General features: G+C 39.7%; 2 protein-coding genes across 2 annotated transcripts in view; one reads left to right on the top strand and one right to left on the bottom strand.

The window, feature by feature from the left end:
- Positions 1-19,648, bottom strand: part of LOC111822792 (GON-4-like protein) — a 47,071-nt gene extending 27,423 nt beyond the window's left edge. The window contains exons 1-3 of the mRNA XM_023742551.1: positions 19,589-19,648; positions 16,911-17,444; positions 4,872-5,063 (exon numbers count right to left, since the gene is read on the bottom strand). Coding sequence (XP_023598319.1) covers positions 4,872-5,063; positions 16,911-17,418 — 700 coding nt within the window. The 5' untranslated portion in view covers positions 17,419-17,444; positions 19,589-19,648. The remainder of the gene's footprint in view (positions 1-4,871; positions 5,064-16,910; positions 17,445-19,588) is intronic.
- Positions 19,649-22,498: 2,850 nt separating this feature from the next.
- SYT11 (synaptotagmin 11) overlaps positions 22,499-23,181 on the top strand; it is a 17,020-nt gene continuing 16,337 nt past the window's right edge. The window contains exon 1 of the mRNA XM_004388503.2: positions 22,499-22,670. Coding sequence (XP_004388560.1) covers positions 22,637-22,670 — 34 coding nt within the window. The 5' untranslated portion in view covers positions 22,499-22,636. The remainder of the gene's footprint in view (positions 22,671-23,181) is intronic.

Here is a 23,181-nt window from a genome sequence, read left to right as displayed (position 1 = left end):
AAAAAAAAAAAAAAATTAAAAAAAATTCAACTTACCAAAACTGACACAAAAAGAAATAGGAAATCTGAATAGTCCCAAAATTATTAAGGAAATTTAATCCATAATTTAAAAGTCTTTCAACAAAGAAAACTCCCAGGTCTACATAGCTTCCTTGGTAAATTCTTTCCAAACATTTAAGAAAGAAATAACATCAGTCTGACAAACAGCATTCCAAAGCTAAAATCCTTGGCGTGACTGGGGCTTCTAGCTAGGGTCGGATCTAGATCCTTTCTTGTCCTAAGCTACTCCATCTTCGATTACTTTCCACTGTACACTGACCTAGATAAACGAGCTTTTGCTGCTAGAGGAAGAAGAGCTTGCAGTTAGCAATGGCCGATGTTAAACAGAGGTAATTCAAGACCTAAACTAGTGATAGACAAAAGTGTTAAACATGTGACTTACATAGTTAGCCAGTTCTCAGAAAATGCTCCCTTCGCCCTCCCTCAAAAAAGGTTTTTCTAACCAGTGCCTGGGTCCTTACAAGGCCCTGTGCTTTTTCCATAACCTTGTTCAGCCTGTTGTTGTTGCTGTGTGCAGTCGAGTCCGTTCCGACTCATAGCAACCCTGCAGGACAGAGCAGAACTGCCCCATAGGGTTTCCAAGGAGTGGCTGGTGGATTTGAACTGACAACCTTTTGGTGAGTAGCCTGAGCTCTTAACCACTTCGTCAACCCCCTTAAACCTATAATTTGAATAAGCTAATGTTACAAAGTTGTGGCTTTTCTGTATCAAAAACTCTTTTTCTCTCCTTAAGCATTAGAATATTTAGCATTTTCACTTACAATCATACTAGAACTTTTTGTTTTATATTTCAACAGAACTCTCCTTCATAATGCTAAAATGACTCAATTTAAAATAGACTACAGATGTCCAGCTGACAGAAAACATGTGGTTTTAGTTGTCAGCCAGAATCCTGTCACTTGGAGCCATCCTTGCAAAAGATGTCAACACCTGCCAGGGTGGCTGACCAAGGCCCTGCCACCTGCAACTTTGTAAACGTTAACCAATCAAAATTGTTTCAGCTGTAATCTGCTGTTTGTGGTTTTTTCATCATAAGTCTTTGTATTACTATATAGCACATTGCTGGATTCCTCCCAGTGCTGTGTCTCCCGTTTTGCAGAACACTTTCTTTGCCATAATAAAACTCTTTGTTTTTAAATTTAAACAGACTCACTGAGTGATTCCCTACAATTTAAGTCTTATAATAAACACTTCCAGAGAATTAGACGAAAAAGGAACACTTGCCAAATCATTTTATGAGGTAAGCATAACCTTGATACCAACACATGAAAAGGGCATTATAAAAAAAAAATATATTAAATCCAATCTCTCTCATAAACATAGGCACAAAAACCCTAAAGAATATATTAGGAAATTGAATCTAACTCTCACTCTCTCTATATACATATATATATTTATATATTTATATATATATATATACTTCAAATTCTCTCTATATACGTATATAAACATATATAAATACAAACAGATTCGATATGCTACTGTGCTTAATATATATTTTTATATATACTATGTTTATATATATAAATCTTTACATACATAACCAAAACCAAACCCACCGCCAAGTCAATTCCAACTCATAGCAACCCCGTAGGACAGAGCAGAACTGCCCCATGAGGTTTCCAAGGAGCAGCTGGTGGATTCGAACTGCCAGCCCTTTAGTTTGGCAGCCAGGCTCTTAATGACTGCGCCACCAGGGTCCTATATTTTATATATATAAAGTCTTATAAATCTGACTAAATATGTTTATCCCAGAAAAGCAAGGCTGCTTTAACAGTTGAAGCAAATCAATGTCAGTTATTAGGTGTATGCACCTAAAAGTAGAGCTTCAAAATATAAGGAGCTAAAACTGATAGAATTGAAAGGAGATATAAAGAAATACACAATTTAAGTTGTAGACTTCAACACTCCTTTCTCAATAATAGATAAAGTAGACCAAAAAAATCAGTAAAAATATAGAAGATCTGAATAATGCTATCAATCAACTTGATGTGACATTTATAGAACAGTAAACCTCAAAAAAATAGAATACACCTCTTTTCAAATACACATGGGAAGAGTTAGAAAGAGAGATAATATTCTGAGCCATAAAGAAAAAAAAAAACAACTCCAATAAATTTACAAGGACTAAAATCATACAAAGTACAATCTGACCTTGTGGGAATTAAATTAGAAATCAGTAATAAAAAGTTGGCTGGAAAATGCCCAAATATTTAGAAATTACACAACACACTTCTAAATAACTAATGAGTCAAAGAAGGAATCCCAAGGGAAATTAGAAAATATTGTGAACTAAACATTAATGAAAACATAACATATCAAAATATGTGTGGCATGGCTTAAGCAGTGTTTAAAGGGAAAATGATACCTTAAATATTATTACTAGAAAATTAAAAAGGTCTTATACTAGAGATGTAAGCTTCTACTTTAAGCAACTAGAAAAAGAAGACCAAATTAAACTCAAGCAAACAGAAGAAAATAATACAGACAAGAGCGAAAATCAGTGAAATAGGAAACAGAAAATTAGAGAAATTAACGAAGTCAAAAGGTTGTAATTTGAAAAAAACAGTAATTTTGAAAAACCTCTAGCCAGAATGATCAAGAGACAAAGAGAGAAGACACAAATTACAAGTATCAGGAGTTAAGAGTAGACAACATTACAGATCCTACAGACATTAAACTCAACAACTTTGATGAAGTAGACAAATACCTTGAAAGACACAATTGCCAAAGATCACTCAAGAAGAAATGGATAACTGAATAGCCCTAAATCTATCAGAAAAATTGAATTCATAGTTACAATCTTTCTACAAGAAAAAATTCCAGACCCAGATGACTTCACTGGTACATTCTATAACACACTTAAGGAAGAAATAATACCAATTCACACACTCCCAACTCATTGGATTAGGTTAGCATTATCCTAATACCAAAGCCAGACAAAGACAATACAAGAAAGGAAAACTACAGACCATAGATGCAAAAAATCTTAATAAAATATTAACAAATCAAATCTAGCAATATATAAAAAGGATAATATATCGTGACCAAGAAGGGTGATTTATCCCAGAAATGCAAAATTGATCCTGAATTTGAAAATCAATGTAATACATCAACAGATTAAAAACAAAAATAAACAATAAAATTATTATCTCAATAGATAATAAAGGATTTCACAAAATCCAACATCAATTCATCAAAAAAAAAAAAAAAAAAAACTAGGATAGTAGAGATCGTGCTCAATCTGATAAAAGACACGTATGAGAAACCTATACCTTAATAGTGAAAGACTGAATGTATTCCCCCTAAGATCGGGAACAAAGCAAAGATGGTCACTCTCACCAATTCTCTTCAACACTGTACTGAAGGTCCTAGTCAGTGTAATAAGGCAAGAAAAAATAAATAAAAAGCATACAGGCTTCATGGAAGAAAAAGCTCTTTATTTACAGATGACATAAAAAAATTGTGGTATAGCTCTGCAATGGAATACTATTCTGCGATAGAAAGGAGTAAACATGGATGAATCTCAAAAGTATTATGTTAAGTAAAAGAAACCAGATGCAAAAAGCTATATACTGTATGACTCTATATATATAACATTATGAAAAAGGCAACACCATAGGGACAGAAATGAGATCAGTGGTTGCCAAGAGCTGAGGACAGAGGGCTGTAAAGGACATGAGGAAACTTCTGGATGATAGAAACATTCCATATCTTGATTGTGGCGGTAGTTACATGACTACATACATTTTTCAAAACTCATCGGATAAATTTTTTTGTATGTAAAATATCTCAATAAACCTAACATTAAAAAAAAAAAACAATGTAATTTACCACATTAACAGAAGAAAGGAGAAAAACCACATGATCATCTTAACAGAGAGAGAAAAGAGCATTTGACAAAATTCGATATATGATAAAACTCTCAGAAAACTAGGAAAAAGAAACTGTCTTAATCTAATAAAACATACGTATAAAAATCACTTGATAAATCTTAGAAGAAGTCTCTATGCACTTTTCTGTATGTGTTGTATTTCACAACAAAAATATATAACTTTCTTCTAGTTCTAAGGATGCCTAACCCTTGGACCTAGCAATGCCACCCAACAAAAATTGAGTACGTACGTTCACCAAAAGATATAGCAAAATGTTTACAGCAGCACCGTTCAGAGTAGCCTACAACTGGAAACTATCAAAGTGCCCTTCAAGAGTCGAATGAATAAAGAAAATGTAGATTATTTAAACAACAGAATACTACTCAGGTATGAATATGAACACTCTACAACTACATGCAACAATATGGATAAACTGCATAAATATAATATGGAGTGAAAAAAGCAAGTCACAAAAAGTGCATACAAATGATTCCATTCAAATTAAATACCAATCAGGTGAACCAATCTATGCTGCTAAACCAAACCCCTGCCATCGAGTCAATTCCAACTCATAGTGACCCTATAGGACAAAGCAGAACTGCCCCATAGGGTTTCCAAGGAACAGCTGGTAGAGTCAAACTGCTGACCTTTTGGGTAGCAGCCAAGCTCTTAACCGCTGTGTCACCAGGGCTCCTCTCTGCTGCCAGAAGTCAGGATAGTGATTCGCCATGGGTGGGGAGTAGGTAATAACTGAAAGGGAATGCAAGAGTGACTTCTAAGGTACTGGAATGTTCTGTTTCTTGATCTGTTGGTACATGAATGTATTCAATTTATGAAAATTCAGTGAACCGTACATTTAGGATATGTACAGTTTTCTACATATTCTACTTCAATGAAAGTTTTTTAAGAATTAAAACAAAATAAAAATAAAGCCTACCCACTGGAATGAAGAGTCCACCATCCTCCATCTCTTCCTCAGCTTGGTGAGCTAGAGTCCTAGGCGGCTTTTCTTGAGAAGAGACACAGACACCTGGCTGGGATGATTTCCTAGGCTGGGCCCCTGGTTTTGCTGGGTGGCTGCCTGGTGGCAGTGAAGGTATCTCCCCTCCAGAATGCATCTGAGGTTTCCCTGAAAGAGTGACAAATATCGTTCCACACTTTGCCCATTCAACCATACTGTTGCAAAAATCAGCATCTTGTTACAAAGTCCTTTTTAGTAAGAAAACTTCATGAATTAAACATTACTGTACAGGCATTCCCCTCTATTAAAAATAGTGTTCTTCCCCGATCTCAAAACATACTATACAGCCACGGTAATCAAAATGACCTGGTACTGGTTCAATAATAGATACACAGACCACTGGAACAGAATCAAGAATCCAGAAATGAATCCATCCATCCATGGGCAATTGATTTTAGAAAAAGGGCCAAAGCCCACTCAATGGGGAAGAAACAGTCTCTTTAATAAATGGTGCTGGCAAAATTGGATATCCACATGCAGAAAAATGAAACAAGACCCATACCTCACACCACACACAAAAACTAACCAAAGTGGATCAAAGACCTAAATGTTAAAGCTAAAACTATAAAGTTCTTGGAATAAAACATAAGGACAAAACTATGTGACCGAATTTTTTTTCTTTTAATAAATTATCAAACACAACTATTAATGCACAAACAGCAGAAGTCAAATTAGATAACTGGGACCTCCTAGAAATTAAATACTTGTGCACATCAAAAGACTTTATTAAAAGTGTAATAAGAGAACCTACAGAGGGGAAAAAAATCTTTGGGAAAGACATATCTTATAAGGATCTAGTCTCGAAAATATATAGAAAACGCCAACAACTCAACAACAAAAAGACAAACAACCCAATTAAAAAACAGGCAAAGGACATGAACAGACACTTCACCAAAGAGGATATTCAAGTGGCCAACAGACAAGTGGAAAGATGCTCACAGTCATTAGCCATAAGAGACAGAAATAAAAACTACAATGAGATACCATTTCACTCCTGCAAAAATGGCACTGATTTAAAAAAAAAAAAGAAAAAAAGAGAAGACAACAAATGATGGCAAGGCTGTGGTGAGACTGGAATCCTTATTCACTGATGGTGGGGTTGTAAAATGGTACAACCACTATGGAAAACAGTATGGTGCTTTCTCAAAAAATTAGAAATAGAACTACCTTATAATCCAGCAATCCCACTGCTAGGTATAATATACCCTAGAGATCTGATACTAAAGACACAATCAGTCATATGCACACCTATGTTCATTGTAGCACAATTTACAATAATAAAAAGATGGAAACAACCTAAGTGCCCATCAAGAGATGAATGCATAAACAAAATGTGTACATATATACAACAGAATACTATGCTGCAATAAAGAATAATGATAATTTATCAAAATTTACTATAACAGGTATGAAACTGGAGGATATTATGCTGGGTGAAATAAGTCAATCACAAAAGGGCAAATACTGTATGATCTAATCATAAAAAGACAAGAATAGGTATACATACTGAAACCAGTGTTCACTGGTGGTTACCAGGAATAGGTGGGGGGATGGATATCACTCTCTAGATGGTAGACATTTGTTATTTTGGGGGACAGAAATATAACACTAAAGGTGGGTGAGTGCACAGCTTGATCAAGATAAACGATGTCATTAACGCAAGAAAAAAGGACGTTTTTGCTAAATGTTAGGATATATAGAACTGTGCAACAATAATATGTGTGTAGATTGTATGCATACAAGCATATTAGGTATGTATACGTGTATAATAGGTGGGCGTATATAGATATGTCTATATGCAGGTGTATATATACGTAAGTATGCATCCATATATATTCATATATACAATAAAGCACATAGGAGACACAAATACAGATACTTATTAAACACCTTGCAGGACTGGTTTATGGGGTCTGAGGCTTAGGAACATAATCTCGTGGGATAATTCAGTCAATAGGCATAATATAGTAGGTAAAGTTTATGTTCTACATCCTAGTTGGGTGAGTACCATCTGGGGTCTTAAAAGCTTTCGAGGGGCCAACTAAGATATGACTCTGGAGTCTCTACACATCTGGAGTAAAAGAGACTGAAGGAAACCAAAGACTCAGAGAAGAAAGTAGTCCACAGGACTAGTAGTCTACACAAACTACAACCTCATCTACCCTGAGACCAGAAAAACTAGATGGTGCCCGGCTACCACTACCAACTGTTCGAATCAGGAACACAATAGATAAACCCTGATAGAATGGGAGAAAAATGTGGAACAGAACTCAAATTCTTAAAAAGTCCAGACTTACTGGACCAGTTGAAACTGGAGGACTCCTCAAGACTATCACCCTGAGATACTTCAATCCTGATGAGGCACTCTTCTTCATATAGTCCATCTTCTCGGATTATTTGCTTAGCATACAGATTGAATAAAAAAAGACAAAAAACAAAACTACCGCCGTCGAGTCAACTCCGACTCATAGCGACCCTATAGGACAGAGTAGAACTTCCCTATAGGGTTTCCAAGGAGCAGCTGGTGGATTCGAACTGTGGACCTTTTGGTTAGCAGCCTGAGCTCTTAATCACCGCACCACCAGGGCTCAACAGACTGAATAAGTATGGTGAAAGGATACAGCCCTGACATACACCTTTCCTGATTTTAAACTGTGCAGTATCCCCTTGTTCTGTTCAAACAACTGCCTCTTGGCTATGTACAGATTCTGCACGAGCACAATTACACATTCGGGAATTCTCATCTTCACAATGTTCTCCGTAATTTGTTATGATCCAGACAGTCAAATGCCTTTGCATAGTCAATAAAACACAACTAAACATGTTTCTTTCTGGTATTCTCTGCTTTCAGCCAAGATCCATCTGACTTCAGCAATGATATCCCTCGTTCCACACCCTCTTCTGACTCTGGCTTGAATTTCTGGCAGTTCCGTGTTGATGTACTGCTGTAACCGTTTTTGAATTATCTTCACCAAAATTTTACTTGCGTGTGATATTAATGATATTGCTTGATAATTTCTGCATGTTATGGATTGAACTGTATCCCCCAAAAATGTGTGTCAACTTGGCTAGACCATTGTGATGGCTAAGATTGTGTGTCAATTTGGCTGGGCCATGATTCTCAGTGTTTAGGCAGTCATATAATGTGATCACTTTCCTGTAGAGATTCAATAATGTGGTCACCCCTGTGATGGGATCTGCTGCGAGTAGCCAATCAGTTGAAAGGGAGTTTCCTTGGGCATGCGGCCTACATGGAATATGGGCGGGTATTCTGGCAAGGCTTGGGGGCTTTTTGCTCGTTTTGGATCCTGCAGCTGGCTCCTGTTCATCTAACTTCCAGTTCTTGGGACTTCAGCTAGCAGCTTACCTGCAGTCTTGCCTGCCGATCTTGGGATTCATCAATCTTCACAGCCTGCAAGAAAGAGCCCTGCTTTCTGACCTGCTGATCTTGGGTTCGCCAGCCCCTGTGGCTACGTGAATCAGGAGAAGCCTCTATTCTGACCCACGGACTTGGGACATTCCAGCCTCTACAACTGCATGAGCCATTTCCTTGATATAAATCTCTCTATACGTATGTACTTATATGCTTTACTGATTTTGCTTCTCTAGAGAACCCAGCCTAAGACAACCATGATTCCCAGTATTGTGCAGTTGTCCACCATTTTGTGATCTGATGTGATTTTCCTATGTGCTGTAAATACTAATCTCTATGATGTTAATGAGGCAGGATTAGATGTAGTTATGTTAATAAGGCAGGATGCAATCTACAGGATTAGTTTGTATCCTGAGTCAATCTCTTTTGAGATATAGAGACAGAATCGAGCAGAGAGGAGAGGGACCTCATACTACCAAGACAGAAGCACTGGGAATGGAATGTGTCCTTTGGACCTGGGGTCCCTGGCACTGAGAATCTCCTAGACCAGGGGAAGACTGATGACAAGGACCTTCTCCCATAACTGACGGAGACAGAAAGCCTTCCCCTGGAGCTGGTATGCAGAATTCAAACTGCTAGCCTCCTAGACTGAGAGAGAATAAGCTTCTGTTTGTTGAAGCCATCCACTTGTGGTATTTCTGTTATAGCAGCACTAGTTAACTAAGACACCACATTTCGTTGGATCACCTTTCTTTGGAATAGACACAATTATGGATCTCTTCCAGCTGGTTGGCCAGGTTGCTGTCTTCCAAATTTCTTGGCATAGTCGTGTGAACATTTCCAGCTTTGCATCTGTTTGTTAAAGCAACTCAACAGGTATTCCGTCAATTCCTGGAGCCTTGTTTTTCGCCAATGCCGTCAGTGCAGCTTGGACTTCCTTCCTTCAGTACCATCAGTCCTTGATCATATGCTACTCCTTGAAATGGTTGAATATCGACCAATTCTTTTTGGTACAGTGACTCTGTGTATTCCTTTCATCTTCTTTTGATGTTTCCTGTGTCACTTGATCTTTTGCCCACAGAATCAATATTGCAACTCGAGGCTTGAATTTTTTCTTGGAAGCTGTCAAAAATGAAAGGGAATGCTTGAAGATTGATATCCCAGGCATTAGTGAGCTGAAATGGACTGATACTGGCCATTTTGAATTGGACAATCATATGGTCTACTATGCTGAGAATGATAGATTGAAGAGAAACAGTGTCACATTCATTGTCAAAAAAAATTTCGAGATCTATCCTGAAGTACAATGCTATCAGTGATAGGATAATATCCATACGCCTATAAGGAAGACCAGTTAATACAACTAACTATTATTCATATTTACGCACCAACCACTAACGTAAAAGATGAAGAAATTGAAGTTTCTACCAACTTCTGCAGTCTGAAATTGATCAAACATGTAATCAAGATGCATTGATAACTACTGGTGATCAGGATGCGAAAGTTGCAAACAAGAACGATCAGTAGTTGGAAAAAAACGGCCTTGGTGATAGAAATGACACTAGAGACTGCAGGACAGAATTTTGCAAGACCAACGACTTATTCACTGGAAATACCTTTTTTAAACAACATAAACAACAACTATACATGTGGATCTCACAGGATGGAATACACAGGAATCAAACTGACTACTTCTGTGGAAAGAAATGACAGAGAAGTGCAATATCATCAGTCAGAACAAGGCCAGGGGCTGACTGTGGAACAGACCATCAATTGCTCATATGCCAGCTCGAGCTGAAGCTGAAGAAAATTAAAACAAGTCCAGGAGAGCCAAAGTATGACCTTGAATATACTCCACCTGAATTTAGAGACCATCTCAAGAACAGATTTGATGCACTGAACCCTAATGACTAAAGACCAGAAGAGTTGTGGGATGATTCAAGGACATCGCACATGAATAAAGTAAAAGGTCATGTAAAAGACAGAAAAGAAAAAAAAAACTAAAATGGATGTCAGAAGAGACTCTGAAAGTTGCTCTTGAACACAGAGTAGCTAAAGCAAACGGAAGAAATGCTGAAGAACTGAACAGAAGATTTCAAAGGGCTGCTGGAGAAGACAAAGTAAAGTATTAGAATGAAACGTACAAAGACCTGGAACTAGAAAGGCAAAAGAGAAGAACACACTTCGCATTTCTCAAACTGAAAGAACTGAAGAAAAAATTCAAGACTCTAAGGAAGTAGTCGCTCTGAGTCAGAATCGACTCGATGGCAACGGGTTTAAGCAAGCAGTACCCTCCAAAATACCCAATTTCATTTTGGAAGGTAGAGTTTCTTCCATTGGTACTTTTACTACTTAAGCCATATTTGGAAGTACTCTTTAAAAAGTGTCCCTATAAGCAAATTTACAAGCTGCACAACAAAATTATCTTTCATACTTTATAGTGAGAAAACATTCCTTTTCTCTGCAACCTTTTTTTCCTCTGACCATATCACATTGCTTCTCAACTTAATTCCCCTTCCCAAGAAGCCCTTAAAATCCCATCTTTTCTTCCCTCTACAGATGTGCTAGATGCTGAAAGACCTCAAAAGGCTGAGCAGAGCAGGATAAGAGATACAGAGAAGGAAAAGCCTTCTTCGGGGTATATCTGTAACTTGTTTACTACCAGCCTAAGAACTTTGATAACATGAATATAAGTACTGAGAACTGTACAAACCAACTAATCGTAAACTGGAATCTGCCTATGCTAATTACTTTCAGAAGGCAAAGAAAGAAAAAAGGACAAGTAGAAATTAGGATATGTAAATATACACAACTTAAAAAGAACAAATAAAATTATCTTAGAATAAACACCATTACAGAGAAGGGCTTAAATCACTAGCACCTGCACTCTAGAAATTTAAGTCTACATCAATTATAACAAATGCCAATACTTCAATAAAACCCAGATGTCTTTTTTGTATGTTTTTTTTATTTGTCTGCAATGAATATACGCCCCTTTCAAAATCAGAAAACTAAAATGTTACTTAAAAGAATGCAAAACAACAAAAAGAATATGCACTAAATTTTAACAGTAATTACTCTGAATACAGGCAGTCTCCGGGTTACAAACAAGATCTGTTCCTGAGTGTGTCTTTAAAAATTTATAGGTAAGTCAGAACAGGTGCATATGGTTGTTAGCTAGCCTTACTTTAGGGCAAGAAAAGACTCAAAGCCTTTTCAATGATTTAAAAGCTGCAAGTGCACCAGTGAAGGTGATTGTGATGAAGCCTATGTTTCCAGAAGAGGTTTGGTTAAAATGTTTCAAAGTGAGGGCAAATTTACATAATATTAAAGGGCAAGTACGAGCTGTCCATAAATCGGAAACTCGTAACCTGGGGGCTTACTCTAGCAGATTGTGGGTGATTTTTATTTCAGTCTTTAAACTTTTCAGTATTTTCCAAAATGCATTTTTCAATCTTCCTTCCTTTCTTTCTGTTTTGTGTATGTGTACTGTATTTATATCAGCCAAAAAAAGTTAATTGAAAAAAAAAAGAATTCTGGATAAACATTCATAATACATTTTTACTGGCATATATAGTAAATTGAAGTGCAATGTGGTAGAATCAATTTTCCACTGCCCAGTTTGATGAAAGGCAGTGGTATTACAGATAATTCTAAACAATAAATAATCTACACTCGGATGTCTGTAAACTGACAATTAAAAAATCTCCAGATTCCTCTGAGGGACTGAATTACTGGGCTGAGGGCTGAGGAGCACGGTCTTAGGGGACATCTAGCAAAACTGGCATAACATAGTTTATAAAGAACATGTTCTACTACTTTGGTACATAGTGTCTGGGGTCCTAAAAGCTTGTCAGCAGCCCTCTTAGATACTCCACTAGTCCTACGCCATCTGGAGCAAAGGAGAATGAAGAAAACCAAAGACACAAGGGAAAGATTAGTCCAAGGGACTAATGGACAAGTACCACAGCCTCCACTAGACTGAGTTCAGCACAACTGGACGGTGCCCAGCTACCACCACCGACTGCTCTGACAAGGACCATAATAGAGGGTCCTGGACAGAGCTGGAGAAAAACATAGGGCAAAATTCTAACTCACAAGAAAAGACCAGACTAATTGATCTGGCAGAGACTGGAGAAACCCTGAGAGCATGGCCCCTAGATATTCTTTCAACTCAATACTGAAGTCACTTCTGAGGTTCACTCTTCAGCCAAAGCCCATAAAACAAAAAATAATACACATAGCTCAACCACATATATGAGACTAAATGGGCACACCAGCCCAGGGGCAAGGACAAGAAGGCAGGAGGGGACAGGAAAGCTGGATGAATGAAAATGGAGAACCTGAGGTCAAGAAGGGGAGACTGCCAACACGTTGTGGGGTTGGCAACCAATGTCACAAAACAGTATATGCATTAATTGTTTAATAAGAAACTAATTTGTTCTGTAACCCTTCATCTAAAGCACAAAAAAAAATTATTATATTATAGCAGTTGTTCTCAGTGTGGTCCACTGAACCCTGGGACACTTCTGATACCAAACTATTTTCCTAATAAATGTCAGACATTAGTTGCCTTTTTTTACTGTGGTGACATCTGTACTGATGATGAAAAGGAATGATGGGTAAAACTGCTGGTTCTTTAGCATGGATCAAGGCAGGGACAACAACAACAACAAAATCTCTAGATTCCACTCCTCAGTAGCTGAGTAACTTTGAACCCATAATATCCATATCTTCTCTAGCATTTTAATCTTCAATTTTCCTCCACTTTCTCCTGTTTTCATGCCACAAATAAGACCTATGTTGAAAAATTCAATCATCTTGCTGCTTCCTCTAGCTACTCCTCATTCTTCCACTGCAAAAATTATCACTGGTATTTTCATTTCCTGCTTCCTTCTTTAATCCCATCATCGGATTTCCTTTTTACCCAAAACTCTCCTGAATCTACTCTCAGACAGTACAATATTCAAACGTAACCTTTTCTCAGCCATTATTTTCAACTCTCTTTTGCCACTGAATTTTAAAGTATCTTGTTCTTACAACTCTCCTCCCTCCTTTGACTTCTATTACTTCTCCAGTTGTTCCCTCTCTGTCATCTTCTTCCTCAACCCAACATTGTCTTCAATCTGCTGCTCTTCTCCCTCCATGCTCCTTTCCATGGAGAACCACAACTAACACTTTCAATATTACATCTTGCCAAACTTCAATTTCAGATTTCTATTTCTGCTTAAAGGTCCCGCTGTCACCTCACTCCCCACATATCCAAACCCAAACTCATTTTCAACCCCTCAAATACTGCTCTTCCTCATTTTTGCTGAAGACATGCTTCACCATTCCCCTAGTCCAGATATTCTGAGTATCAGTCCCAGAGCAACATTAACTCTTTCTTTCTAATGTCTCTACAATAGACCCTTTCTTCTCCATCCTTACTGCCATCATCCTATTCTAATCCTTTATAAAGTTTTAATGGGATAAACACAAGCCTCTCTATAATCTGGATCTACCCTTTCTATTTGAAGCCTACTACTGTCCTACACAAACACAGAACTACTACATGTTTGCAGCTTATGCTCTTCTACTTCCCCTCCTTCCCCACAACCTATCAAATCCCATCAAACCTTCAAGTTATGATTCCAAAACATCTAACATAACTACTCCAATTCCATCTCTACCACACATTCTAGCACTTAAACACAAAACAGTTACCGTCTTAAACACTGCTCCAAAATGGATTACGTGTTTGTATCTTGTCTTCCCAAATAGACTATAAGTTTCCCGTGGTTAGAACTATGCCTTCTGCTTCTTTTAAATGTGGCACAGATGAAGAGACCACATTTTTTAAACCAAAAATCAGAACAAAGGATTTCTGTGTCACTTTCAGCCATGACAAGAAATTTGAGAGATGAAGTTAGACACCAAGTATGTTTTATGGATTACTGAAATGGTTTATTGAAACCACTGAACAGAATATTTTAAATTTTACAGAGGATTATCACAATTCTACATGAATACTGTTTGTGGAGTCCTATACTATACAAGGAAGTTCAGGACACCACTATTGAAAACTCTTTCCAATAATGAATAAAAACTTGCCTCTGCATAGCTTAAAACCACTGTTCCCTTTTTCATCATCTGGAATCTGCTTTTTCTTCTATATTATTGTCTTCAGATATTTGAAGACAGACAGTTCTCTTACAATTCCTAAAACTTATCCTTCCCTTTACGGTGTTGGCAAAGAATACTGAATATACCATGGGCTGCCAGAAGAACAAACAGTCAGAAGTACAGTCAGAACACTCCTTAGAAGCAAGGATGGCGAGACTTCATCTTACATATTTTGGACATGTTATCAGGTAGGACCAGTCCCTGGAGAAGGACATCATGCTTGGTAAAGTAGAATGTCAGCAAAAAAGAGAAGGACCTTCAACAAGATGGACTGACACAGTGGCTGCAAAAATGGGCTCAAACACAGCAACAATTGCGAGGATGGTGAAGGACCAGGCAGTGTTTCATTCTGTTAGACACGGGGTCACTATGAGTCAGAACCGACACAGCAGCATCTAACAACATCCTTTCCAAGCTAAATGTGCCTATCATATCAAGGCTGTTGAAAATTGTAGAGGTGCATCAGTTTGTCAATGTCCTAGTAAAATGTGGCACCCCAAAGTGGACATACTATTCCAAAGGGGTCATGAACAGCACAGTATACTGTCAAGATTATTACTAACTCCCTTGTCTTGGGCATTATAACTCTATTACTTCATCTAACAATTAAGGAGATGGGGCGAGGGGCACAGCAGTCTCATTAAGCTAGGAATTAACTAAATCCCTTAGATTAGATCTCCCATATCCTGTATTTGAGCAATTTGGGTTCTTCCCCTTTTAAATTAAGTACAGGACTTCACATTTATCCCTACTAAATTTCATAAGGCAAGTTTGAGTCCACTTGCTGAAATTTTTTTGAAAACTTGGCTCTATTATCCTACACTTCATACGTACATCTCTCCCAACTCAGAGAAACAAGTTGTTGGACTGATTCCTACCCCTCACCATTTTATTTAAACTATCACAAAAGAAATGCAATTTTTTCCAGTCAAAACATCTAAATTGCAGAGTCACCTTTATTGTTCCTGATCCAGTATACTCTGCCCTTGATATTAAAAAAAAAAAAAAAAGAATTTGAAAAGAAGAGTGGGGAAAATAAAGAAAAATCTTCATTTCTTCCTTTCTTACATCTAAATAATATGAGTACTCAAAAAGACTGAGGCTTAAGCACTTGCCTCCGTAAATGGAAAACGATCATCAAAAGAAGAAGTAATTTCAAATTAATAATAAATATTTATCCAATTTATAGAAGTACATATTGCTTTTCAGCCCTTTGTCTAAAATTGAGTGTAGTATCTACTGTTCTTGTCAATTCATTTAAGTACCTGCTATGTGCGGGACAATGTACTGTCTTGTTTTGTTTTATATTCATGTGATCAAAGGTCAAGTCTATATAATTAGCAAAATGGCACAAGCTGTTTATTTACTCTGACTTTTCTATTCTCCTAAGAAATTATCTGAGAGGAGAATAACGTTGAAATCATCATAAAAAAACAAACCTGCTGCTCCTGTGTACACCTCCAGAGAAAATATAGGGGCCCCACAACCAATACAATCCAGGTACGGTGAATGAGGAGAGAAACTACAGAGCCACGTGCTATGCCAAGTGCTGCTACAAGAGACCACTTCTCCCCCCAACAGAGCTTCCATATTTGACGATGCGCTTCAGACAACTAAAGCACTACTTTATCCGTTTGCAAACACAGTAAAGTCATAAACATGAAATTCTGCAGTATGAACACACACAATGTTGTCATCGACACAGCACATCAACAGTGGAAAAGGCACTTACTGAGAACCTCCCAGAAGAACAAAATAAGAAAAAGTAGGCTTAAAATTCAGCAAAAAGGAAAAAAAGTTAATAAGTTAGTCAAAGTGAAGGCGTAAGAGAATCTGGTATCTTTTCTAAAGCGTCCATACGTTCTGCTAAGCTACTGAAATGGCTATATCGCCTGCAGAAAAAGTTCAAACACCTTAACGTGACAAATAAAGCCCTCCACAACCTACGTACAATCTACCACCTGGAAGACACCTCCCACCACTTCTTCCAAGCACCTGAGGTCACTATTCCCTTCTGCCTCTGTGGAACCATCATTCTTCAAGTCTTCTGCTCCCTCAGCTTCTCCCAATGCCTCAGGCAGCAGTCTCTCCCTTTGGAAACTGCCCCTCTTCCATACACCTGATTTCAAACACTGTACAAATCACAAAAGGACAAGAGTTCATCCCGCCAGGGACACGTATTTTAAAGGATGAAAGAAAAGGATACAGAAGAGGATGCAGGGAATGGGAAAGGAAAGAGAGAAGAAAGTCTCCACCATCCATAAAGTTCACTGCTGACCCTTAAGAGCACTGCAGTGCCAATTCCGTACCAAATTAGTCCCTCTCAGCAACGCTGTTCTGTAAAGACACTGCGGACAAGGCAATAGCAAAGTGGTTTTTACAAGGAAAATGTAGCCTAAAATCCTTTCGTATCTTACCTCCTTCTTCCTTGACTTCTTCACTAGGCTCTCCTGAAAAAGTCTCCTTTGTGAAGGGATGATCACCTCTTTCTTCTTGGATAACAGGCCCTGGCCTGAGTGCAATTTTCTTCCCTTTTCTTGAGCCAGTGGCCTGGAGTTTTCCTTTAGCGATGTGTATATTAAGAGGCTGGGAAGGCTCCAAGGAAGATAGAGTGATTCCCTGAGAGAAGGACTCATCCACAGCTTCCAGAATTGATAGATTTGTGTCCTGGGTGGGCACCCTAGAGCTGGAAGATGGCTCCTCCACACCAAGCTGATTTCCTGCATCCTGCATAGACTGTACTTCGAGGCCAGCTCCTCTGTCATGGCTTGGAGCCCAGGACAGTGACGCTGTCTGTCCCAAGTCTTTAACCTGGTCAGATTCTGGTTTAACAGCAGACTCTAGGTCCAAGTCATCTTCCTCCTGGCTGCCCTTATGCTGTGGGGACTCTGTCACTGTAGTTCTTCTCTTCTTACAGGGCAACATTTTAAAAGTCCCACTTTTGTTCCATCCTGGAAGGCGAAAAGCAAGTTCTTAGCATCTTCATATTAGAGATCATAACATTTCCTCAAATATCTTTTCACTTACTCATGTTCAGTCATGAACACAGTACTTCAAACCAAATGCACAACCTCCCTTCAGTTGGGAGATGAGAGATAGTGGTCAGAGCGTCTGAGTTCAAATCCCAATTCTACTATTGATTGATTAGTTATGTTACTTTGGACAAGTGACTTAACCTAAGCTTCAGTTTCCTCAACTGTAAAACATAATCACTGTAGAACTGTAATAAGAATTAAATAGAAAATGCATAACAAGTGTTAGTTATTACCATTGGTAAGGTAAAATAGCATGATGCTGACAGCAAACTATATGGATTTATCTCCCAAGTCAGCTTCCCTCCAGCTTTGTGACCTTGCATAAGTTGCTTAACCTGAATCTCAGTTTCAAGGCTATGAAGTGAAACAAAAATAGCACCTACATCATTAGATAATAAGTGATCAATACATTTTGCTATTGCTGTTTTCATAACCAAGTATTTCCATTAATAGAAACGATCAAAAAACCAAGTGTGGTTGTTTAAAGAAGGTTAAGCTATATTAACAGAAATTCTGTGCTGAAAACAAAGGAGTAATGTAACTGATATCACTAAATTGTACATCTGAAAAATGGTGAATTAGCAAATGCTGCATTATATACATGCACATATAGATATATATATTCACAATAAAAAAAAAAAGGCGATTCCCACTGTCCTCTGTACTATATTACTTCTAGACTCTAGGCTTCAGTTCTAATTATCACATTTTAAGGGCAACACTGACTTAAACTGGAAGGATTTTTCCAGTATCTTTGTTTGTAAACCTCTTTTATAGCACTTATCATTTTTGTAATTACTCCTCTACTTGTCTATCTCCTTCCCAGCTCCCTTCCCCAAAATTATGAGCTTTTTGAGGAAAAGGACTCTTTTACCTCATATCCCTAACACCTAGCAGTATATGGCCCATTGTTGATACTCAGTGAAGGCTGCCTGAATGAATGCTTGAGCTTATTATTCTGTGCTTCTCCAGAGTACAGCACTTGGACCAAAGGATTAAGCATTATATGAAAACTGACTTCATCTTTCTACCAAGAAAAACTTTATTCTCGATAAAATAGATCCAAGAACAGAATACACTGCCTTTTGTTACAGTGAGTTCCCCTTCACTGGCAATGTTTCAGAGAAGTCTGAATGCCCACCTATCAGGGCACTAGGTCAAAGCTTGAACTAAACAGCAATCAAAAAAAAACCCATTACCAAGCTGAACCCAATTTCGACTCACAGCGATCTTATAGGACAGGGCAGAACTGCCCTATAGGGTTTCTAAGGCTGTAAATCTTTATGTAAGCAGATTGCCACATCTTTCTCCCGCAGAGCAGCTGGTGGGTTTGAACCACCAGCCCTCTGGTTAGCAGCCGACTGCTTAACCACTGCGCCACCAGGGCTCTTTTAAGCTTGGACTAGAGGACTGAAAAACCAAGTTCCTTCTAACACTAAGAGTCTAAACTATAAAGTTAGTTTTAATATCTCCCTAATTCAGCTTCTCCAGGACACTGCGGGAGATAAGCCCAAAATCAACTGATTTTCGTATCTTAGGAATTAGCGTTTAACAAACGTGACGATTCCGTTGATCCCTGTGAGGGACGATGGTGAGTGGGTAAGAAGTAGAGTGAGAGCAGCCAAGGCGAATCCTTTATTTCACAGATGAATCATGTGAGGTCCAGAAAAGAAAAAAAAGCAGCTACTATTCAAAGTCAGCAGCGTGCAAGGCTCTGGTCCAGGCATCTTAAACACGGCGGTAGCTCGAAAAAGGTGCCTTCTTTGGGAAACAGAGTCGGACCAACTGGGTGAATGAATGTCAATCCGGGGAGAGCCGGGGCGCCGCCCCCTCCTGGGAAAACCTCTCAGAAAGGGCTCCCAACTGCGCTTTCCACCTCGCGCCGAGCCCTGGCCCAAGTCTCCACTGCCAGCTAGAGACCTTCACACCCCTACCTTCCAGCACGCACCCCGCGCCCGCCCTCAGACCCGACCCCCTTATCCTGGACGTCCTTTGCCTCGCGTATTCCCCGCTTCCACCTGCTTCTTCCCGCCCCATCACACACAACCCAGCACCCTCACCGGCCGGCCTGATCCCGCGGAAACTCGGCTTCAGCACCACCGGAAGTCAGCCAACGGCAGCGACCGACGTGCGCGCCCCCGAGTCGCGGCGCGCGGCGTCTCGAGGCGCCCAGGAGCATGCGCCAAACGCTAGGGGCCATCTTATTTTAGGGCCGACTGAAGCCACATCGGTAGTACGTTAGTTGTGGGCAAAAAATTTTTAAAGCACTACTTGTCTCGCTTGGCCTGTTGAGATACACTACTCAAAACAAAACTAAGGGTTGAGATTCAGTGGTTTAGTTTGACAACTAATCGTTCTCGCCATGAGACACCTGGAATACAGGATCAAATAAATGAAGAATTTGTAAAAAATTCCGGAAGAACAATCTCGGAGTTACAAACAGTGCAGTTTCAATCCCATCTACCAGAAGAACTAAACGGTGCACGGCTATCACCACTGATCGTTCTGTCCGGGGGTCAGAATAGTTGGTCCCGGATAGAATGGGAGAGAAATACGGAGCAGAACTCGAATTCTTATTTTAAAAAAAAGACGCCAGACAAACTGGAACAGTAGAGAACAGAGGACTCCCTGAGGCTATTGCCCTGAGACACTCTTAAACCTAGAACCCAGACTATCCCCTGAAATCACCTTTTAGCAAAATAGCGGAGTGGCACGCAAATAGAAGGTATTAGCGGTAAGATCGGCGCCCTACTTAAAAACCGTCAGTATGAGACCAAAAGGTCAACAATTACTCAAAAGCAAAGATGAGAAGATAAGGGGGCAGGAAAACTAGAGTACTGGAAAGGGAACAAATAAACACAAACAGAATGCTGACACATTGTGATGAATATAACTAATGTCACTGAACAATTTGTGTGGAAATTGTCAAATGGGAACCTAACTTGCTGTGTCAACTTTCACCAAAAAACTCAATATTATTAAAAGAAAAAAATAGTGCAGTTTCCTGAATAAAGCTCAGGAAGGCTTGGACTCGGTCCATAAAAATTAGTGCAGTGGTGTCACTAGAGTTGGTGTCACTCAGTGTGGTAACTCATGTTGTCACTCCCTGTGGACTTCCTCCCGTACCAGACTCTACAGGATCCTTAGTAATGTTCTTTGTACTAATGTTACGAGTAAACTGTAATTTCCATTTATCACCCCTTCTTTTCCTTTAATTACTACTTCATTCTCAAAAAACTTATTGATAGAGGTTCACAACTACTCATCACCAGAGTATTGTAACTAAAACACCAGAAAATTTGACAAAAACACCAGCAGCTACAAAAATAACAGTGAGTGCTTACAGCATGTGCAGACAAAACCACGTGATTCAAAGAGTCATTGTAATTGGGTAATAATGACAGCTCTCACCGGAGAACATTAGAAGTTTCAAAAAGTAAATTAGCATAGAGTTTTAGCCTTGTAGTTCTATTGATACATGTAAGCTGGGCTTATGAAAAATGTTTTTGTTGTTATAAGTAACTACAGGGATATTTTTACAGTCATTTTGGTGTCACCCCCGACAGTGTCACCTGGTGAGGTCTGCACCCCCAGTGATGGCACTGCTGTATAGTACTCTGCATTATACAAAATGCTTTCACTTACATTATCATAGTTGATTTGGTGTTGACAACAAACCCTGTGGAACAATGGACATTATTATATCATCTTCCAGTTCATACAGGACAAATATCTGGCTCAGCTTTGTGGATGATTTCACAAAGCTACGCAGCTATCTTGGGGAATCAGGAATCAGGTATCCTAACTCAAGCTCCCAGTGCATTGACCCAGTACTCAGGAAGGTGCCTGGGGTGTAACTGGTTTTCAATAATTCAATACATGTTTTTTGAATGAATGAATGACTCCTAAAACCATGTTCTTTCCATTTTGCTAGAAGCACAGAATGTTAAAGTTGGAAGAATACATTCAACTCCCTCACTTTACCGGTGAAGCACCAACAACTATAAACACTTGAAAAGTCAATTTGAACTATTCCTGTCTAGAAACAGAACCTGACAGGATGAAAGTATCCATAGCCAAAATGAAAGGTGGAATTGATATAACCATTGAGATAACCACCAGTCGTCTGTTTTTAACCTCCCAAATGTCGAGGAAGTCTCCAGGAGTTTCATTTGTGTCCTGCTTCTGAATTTGCAGAATACACAGATCTGTTTGCTCTCTCGCACTCTTTCTTAGCAGCCCGAAGCACTTAAGGCTCATGGGAAAGAAATACCCAACACTGATTAACTTTGGCACTCTTCTTTATTCTTTGTTAAAAACTAGTCTAATTTACACACCAGAAAATTCCTGCATTTTAAGTGTACAATTAAATGACTTAGCAAATTATCAGAGTTGTGCAATCAACACCCGGTTTAGTTTTATTTTTTCCCAATGAAAACTAGGTTTAGTATTAAATCAGAGCTTCTGGAGTTTAATAAAATTTCCATAAAAACCTTTAGTGGTCTCACAAATACGTAACAACAATGGGCAATTGATAATGAAATCCAGGCAGTACAGAATTTTATTTTCAAAATCCTAGGCTTTCTCTCACCCAGAACATTCTGCTGCTATATTAAGCCCAAGGAACTGGAATCACGAGATCTATAGCGTCTCACATGATAAGTGTAAACACACTCGTTCCGGCCTCCAGAATTTTGCCTTCTTGCTCCTCAGCCCGTCAATGGGCGGGCCCTCTTTCTCAGGAAATCTCGGTGGTGCGAGGGACGCCCACCCGGAGATCTTCCGGAAAGGGGCGGGGCCAGCCTTCCGGAACTATTCGGACAGAGGTGGAGTCTTCTGCCGAAGGCTGTTCGGAAGAAGGCGGAGCCTACCTCGCATCAGGACCAGTCTGGCTGCACCTGCATCCTCTGCTCAGAGCATCCCTGGAGCATCTTAAGAGACGATCGCAGCTGGCAACCAGGGACCGGACCGTCGCAGAAGGTGTCCGCCGGACACCTTCCCCCTCCCCTGACCTAGCCCTGTACAGCGGCAGCCCCTGAACTGGCCGGGGGATCCCAGAGTTGCCTGCCCACTGCAAAGCATTTATAGCAACAGCTTCTCACTACGACATGGCTGAGATCACCAATATCCGACCTAGCTTTGGTAAGTAGAGTCGGGCAAACTAATCTTGGGGTGGTCGGAATCGCTGCAAAGCCAATGGGGCCCAGTCAGTGCCTGGGCAGGGAGTCAAGGCCAGACTAGGGCCTGAAAGTGCCAGCCGCGCTAGAATCCGGCCTGTGGTGGTGGGTAGGGGGCAGTGGACAGCGCCTAGACTTGAGCTATGGGCTGCAGGGGCTGGTAAGGCCAGAGCTACACCAGGGGAGGGGGGAAGTCCAGGATGTTAAAAGCTTGTATGGTGCACTGTCGGAGGTGAGAAACAGCGAGCGTGCTGAGGACGTGAACCCCTCCTTCTGGGGGAGGAGATGTGGGGTAGGCCGAGCCCTCCCCCTTGGGGCACGCAGGGCGGTGCCCCATCCTCCCCCTCCTTCTTCAGGGCTGCGGGGGAGGGAGGTGGCAAGGGGGATGGGGCATCAAGATGGCAGCTTGGAGACTGTGGGATGTGTGGCTGGCAGCCAGGGGAGGCGACGGCCTTTGGGGAACGCGGGGCGCGGGG

Source organism: Trichechus manatus, unplaced genomic scaffold (genome assembly GCF_000243295.1).
Source record: "Trichechus manatus latirostris isolate Lorelei unplaced genomic scaffold, TriManLat1.0 scaffold00213, whole genome shotgun sequence".
Taxonomy (NCBI): domain Eukaryota; kingdom Metazoa; phylum Chordata; class Mammalia; order Sirenia; family Trichechidae; genus Trichechus; species Trichechus manatus.
Note: the sequence above shows the minus strand (reverse complement) of the source record. Positions and strands in the feature narration are given on the sequence as shown.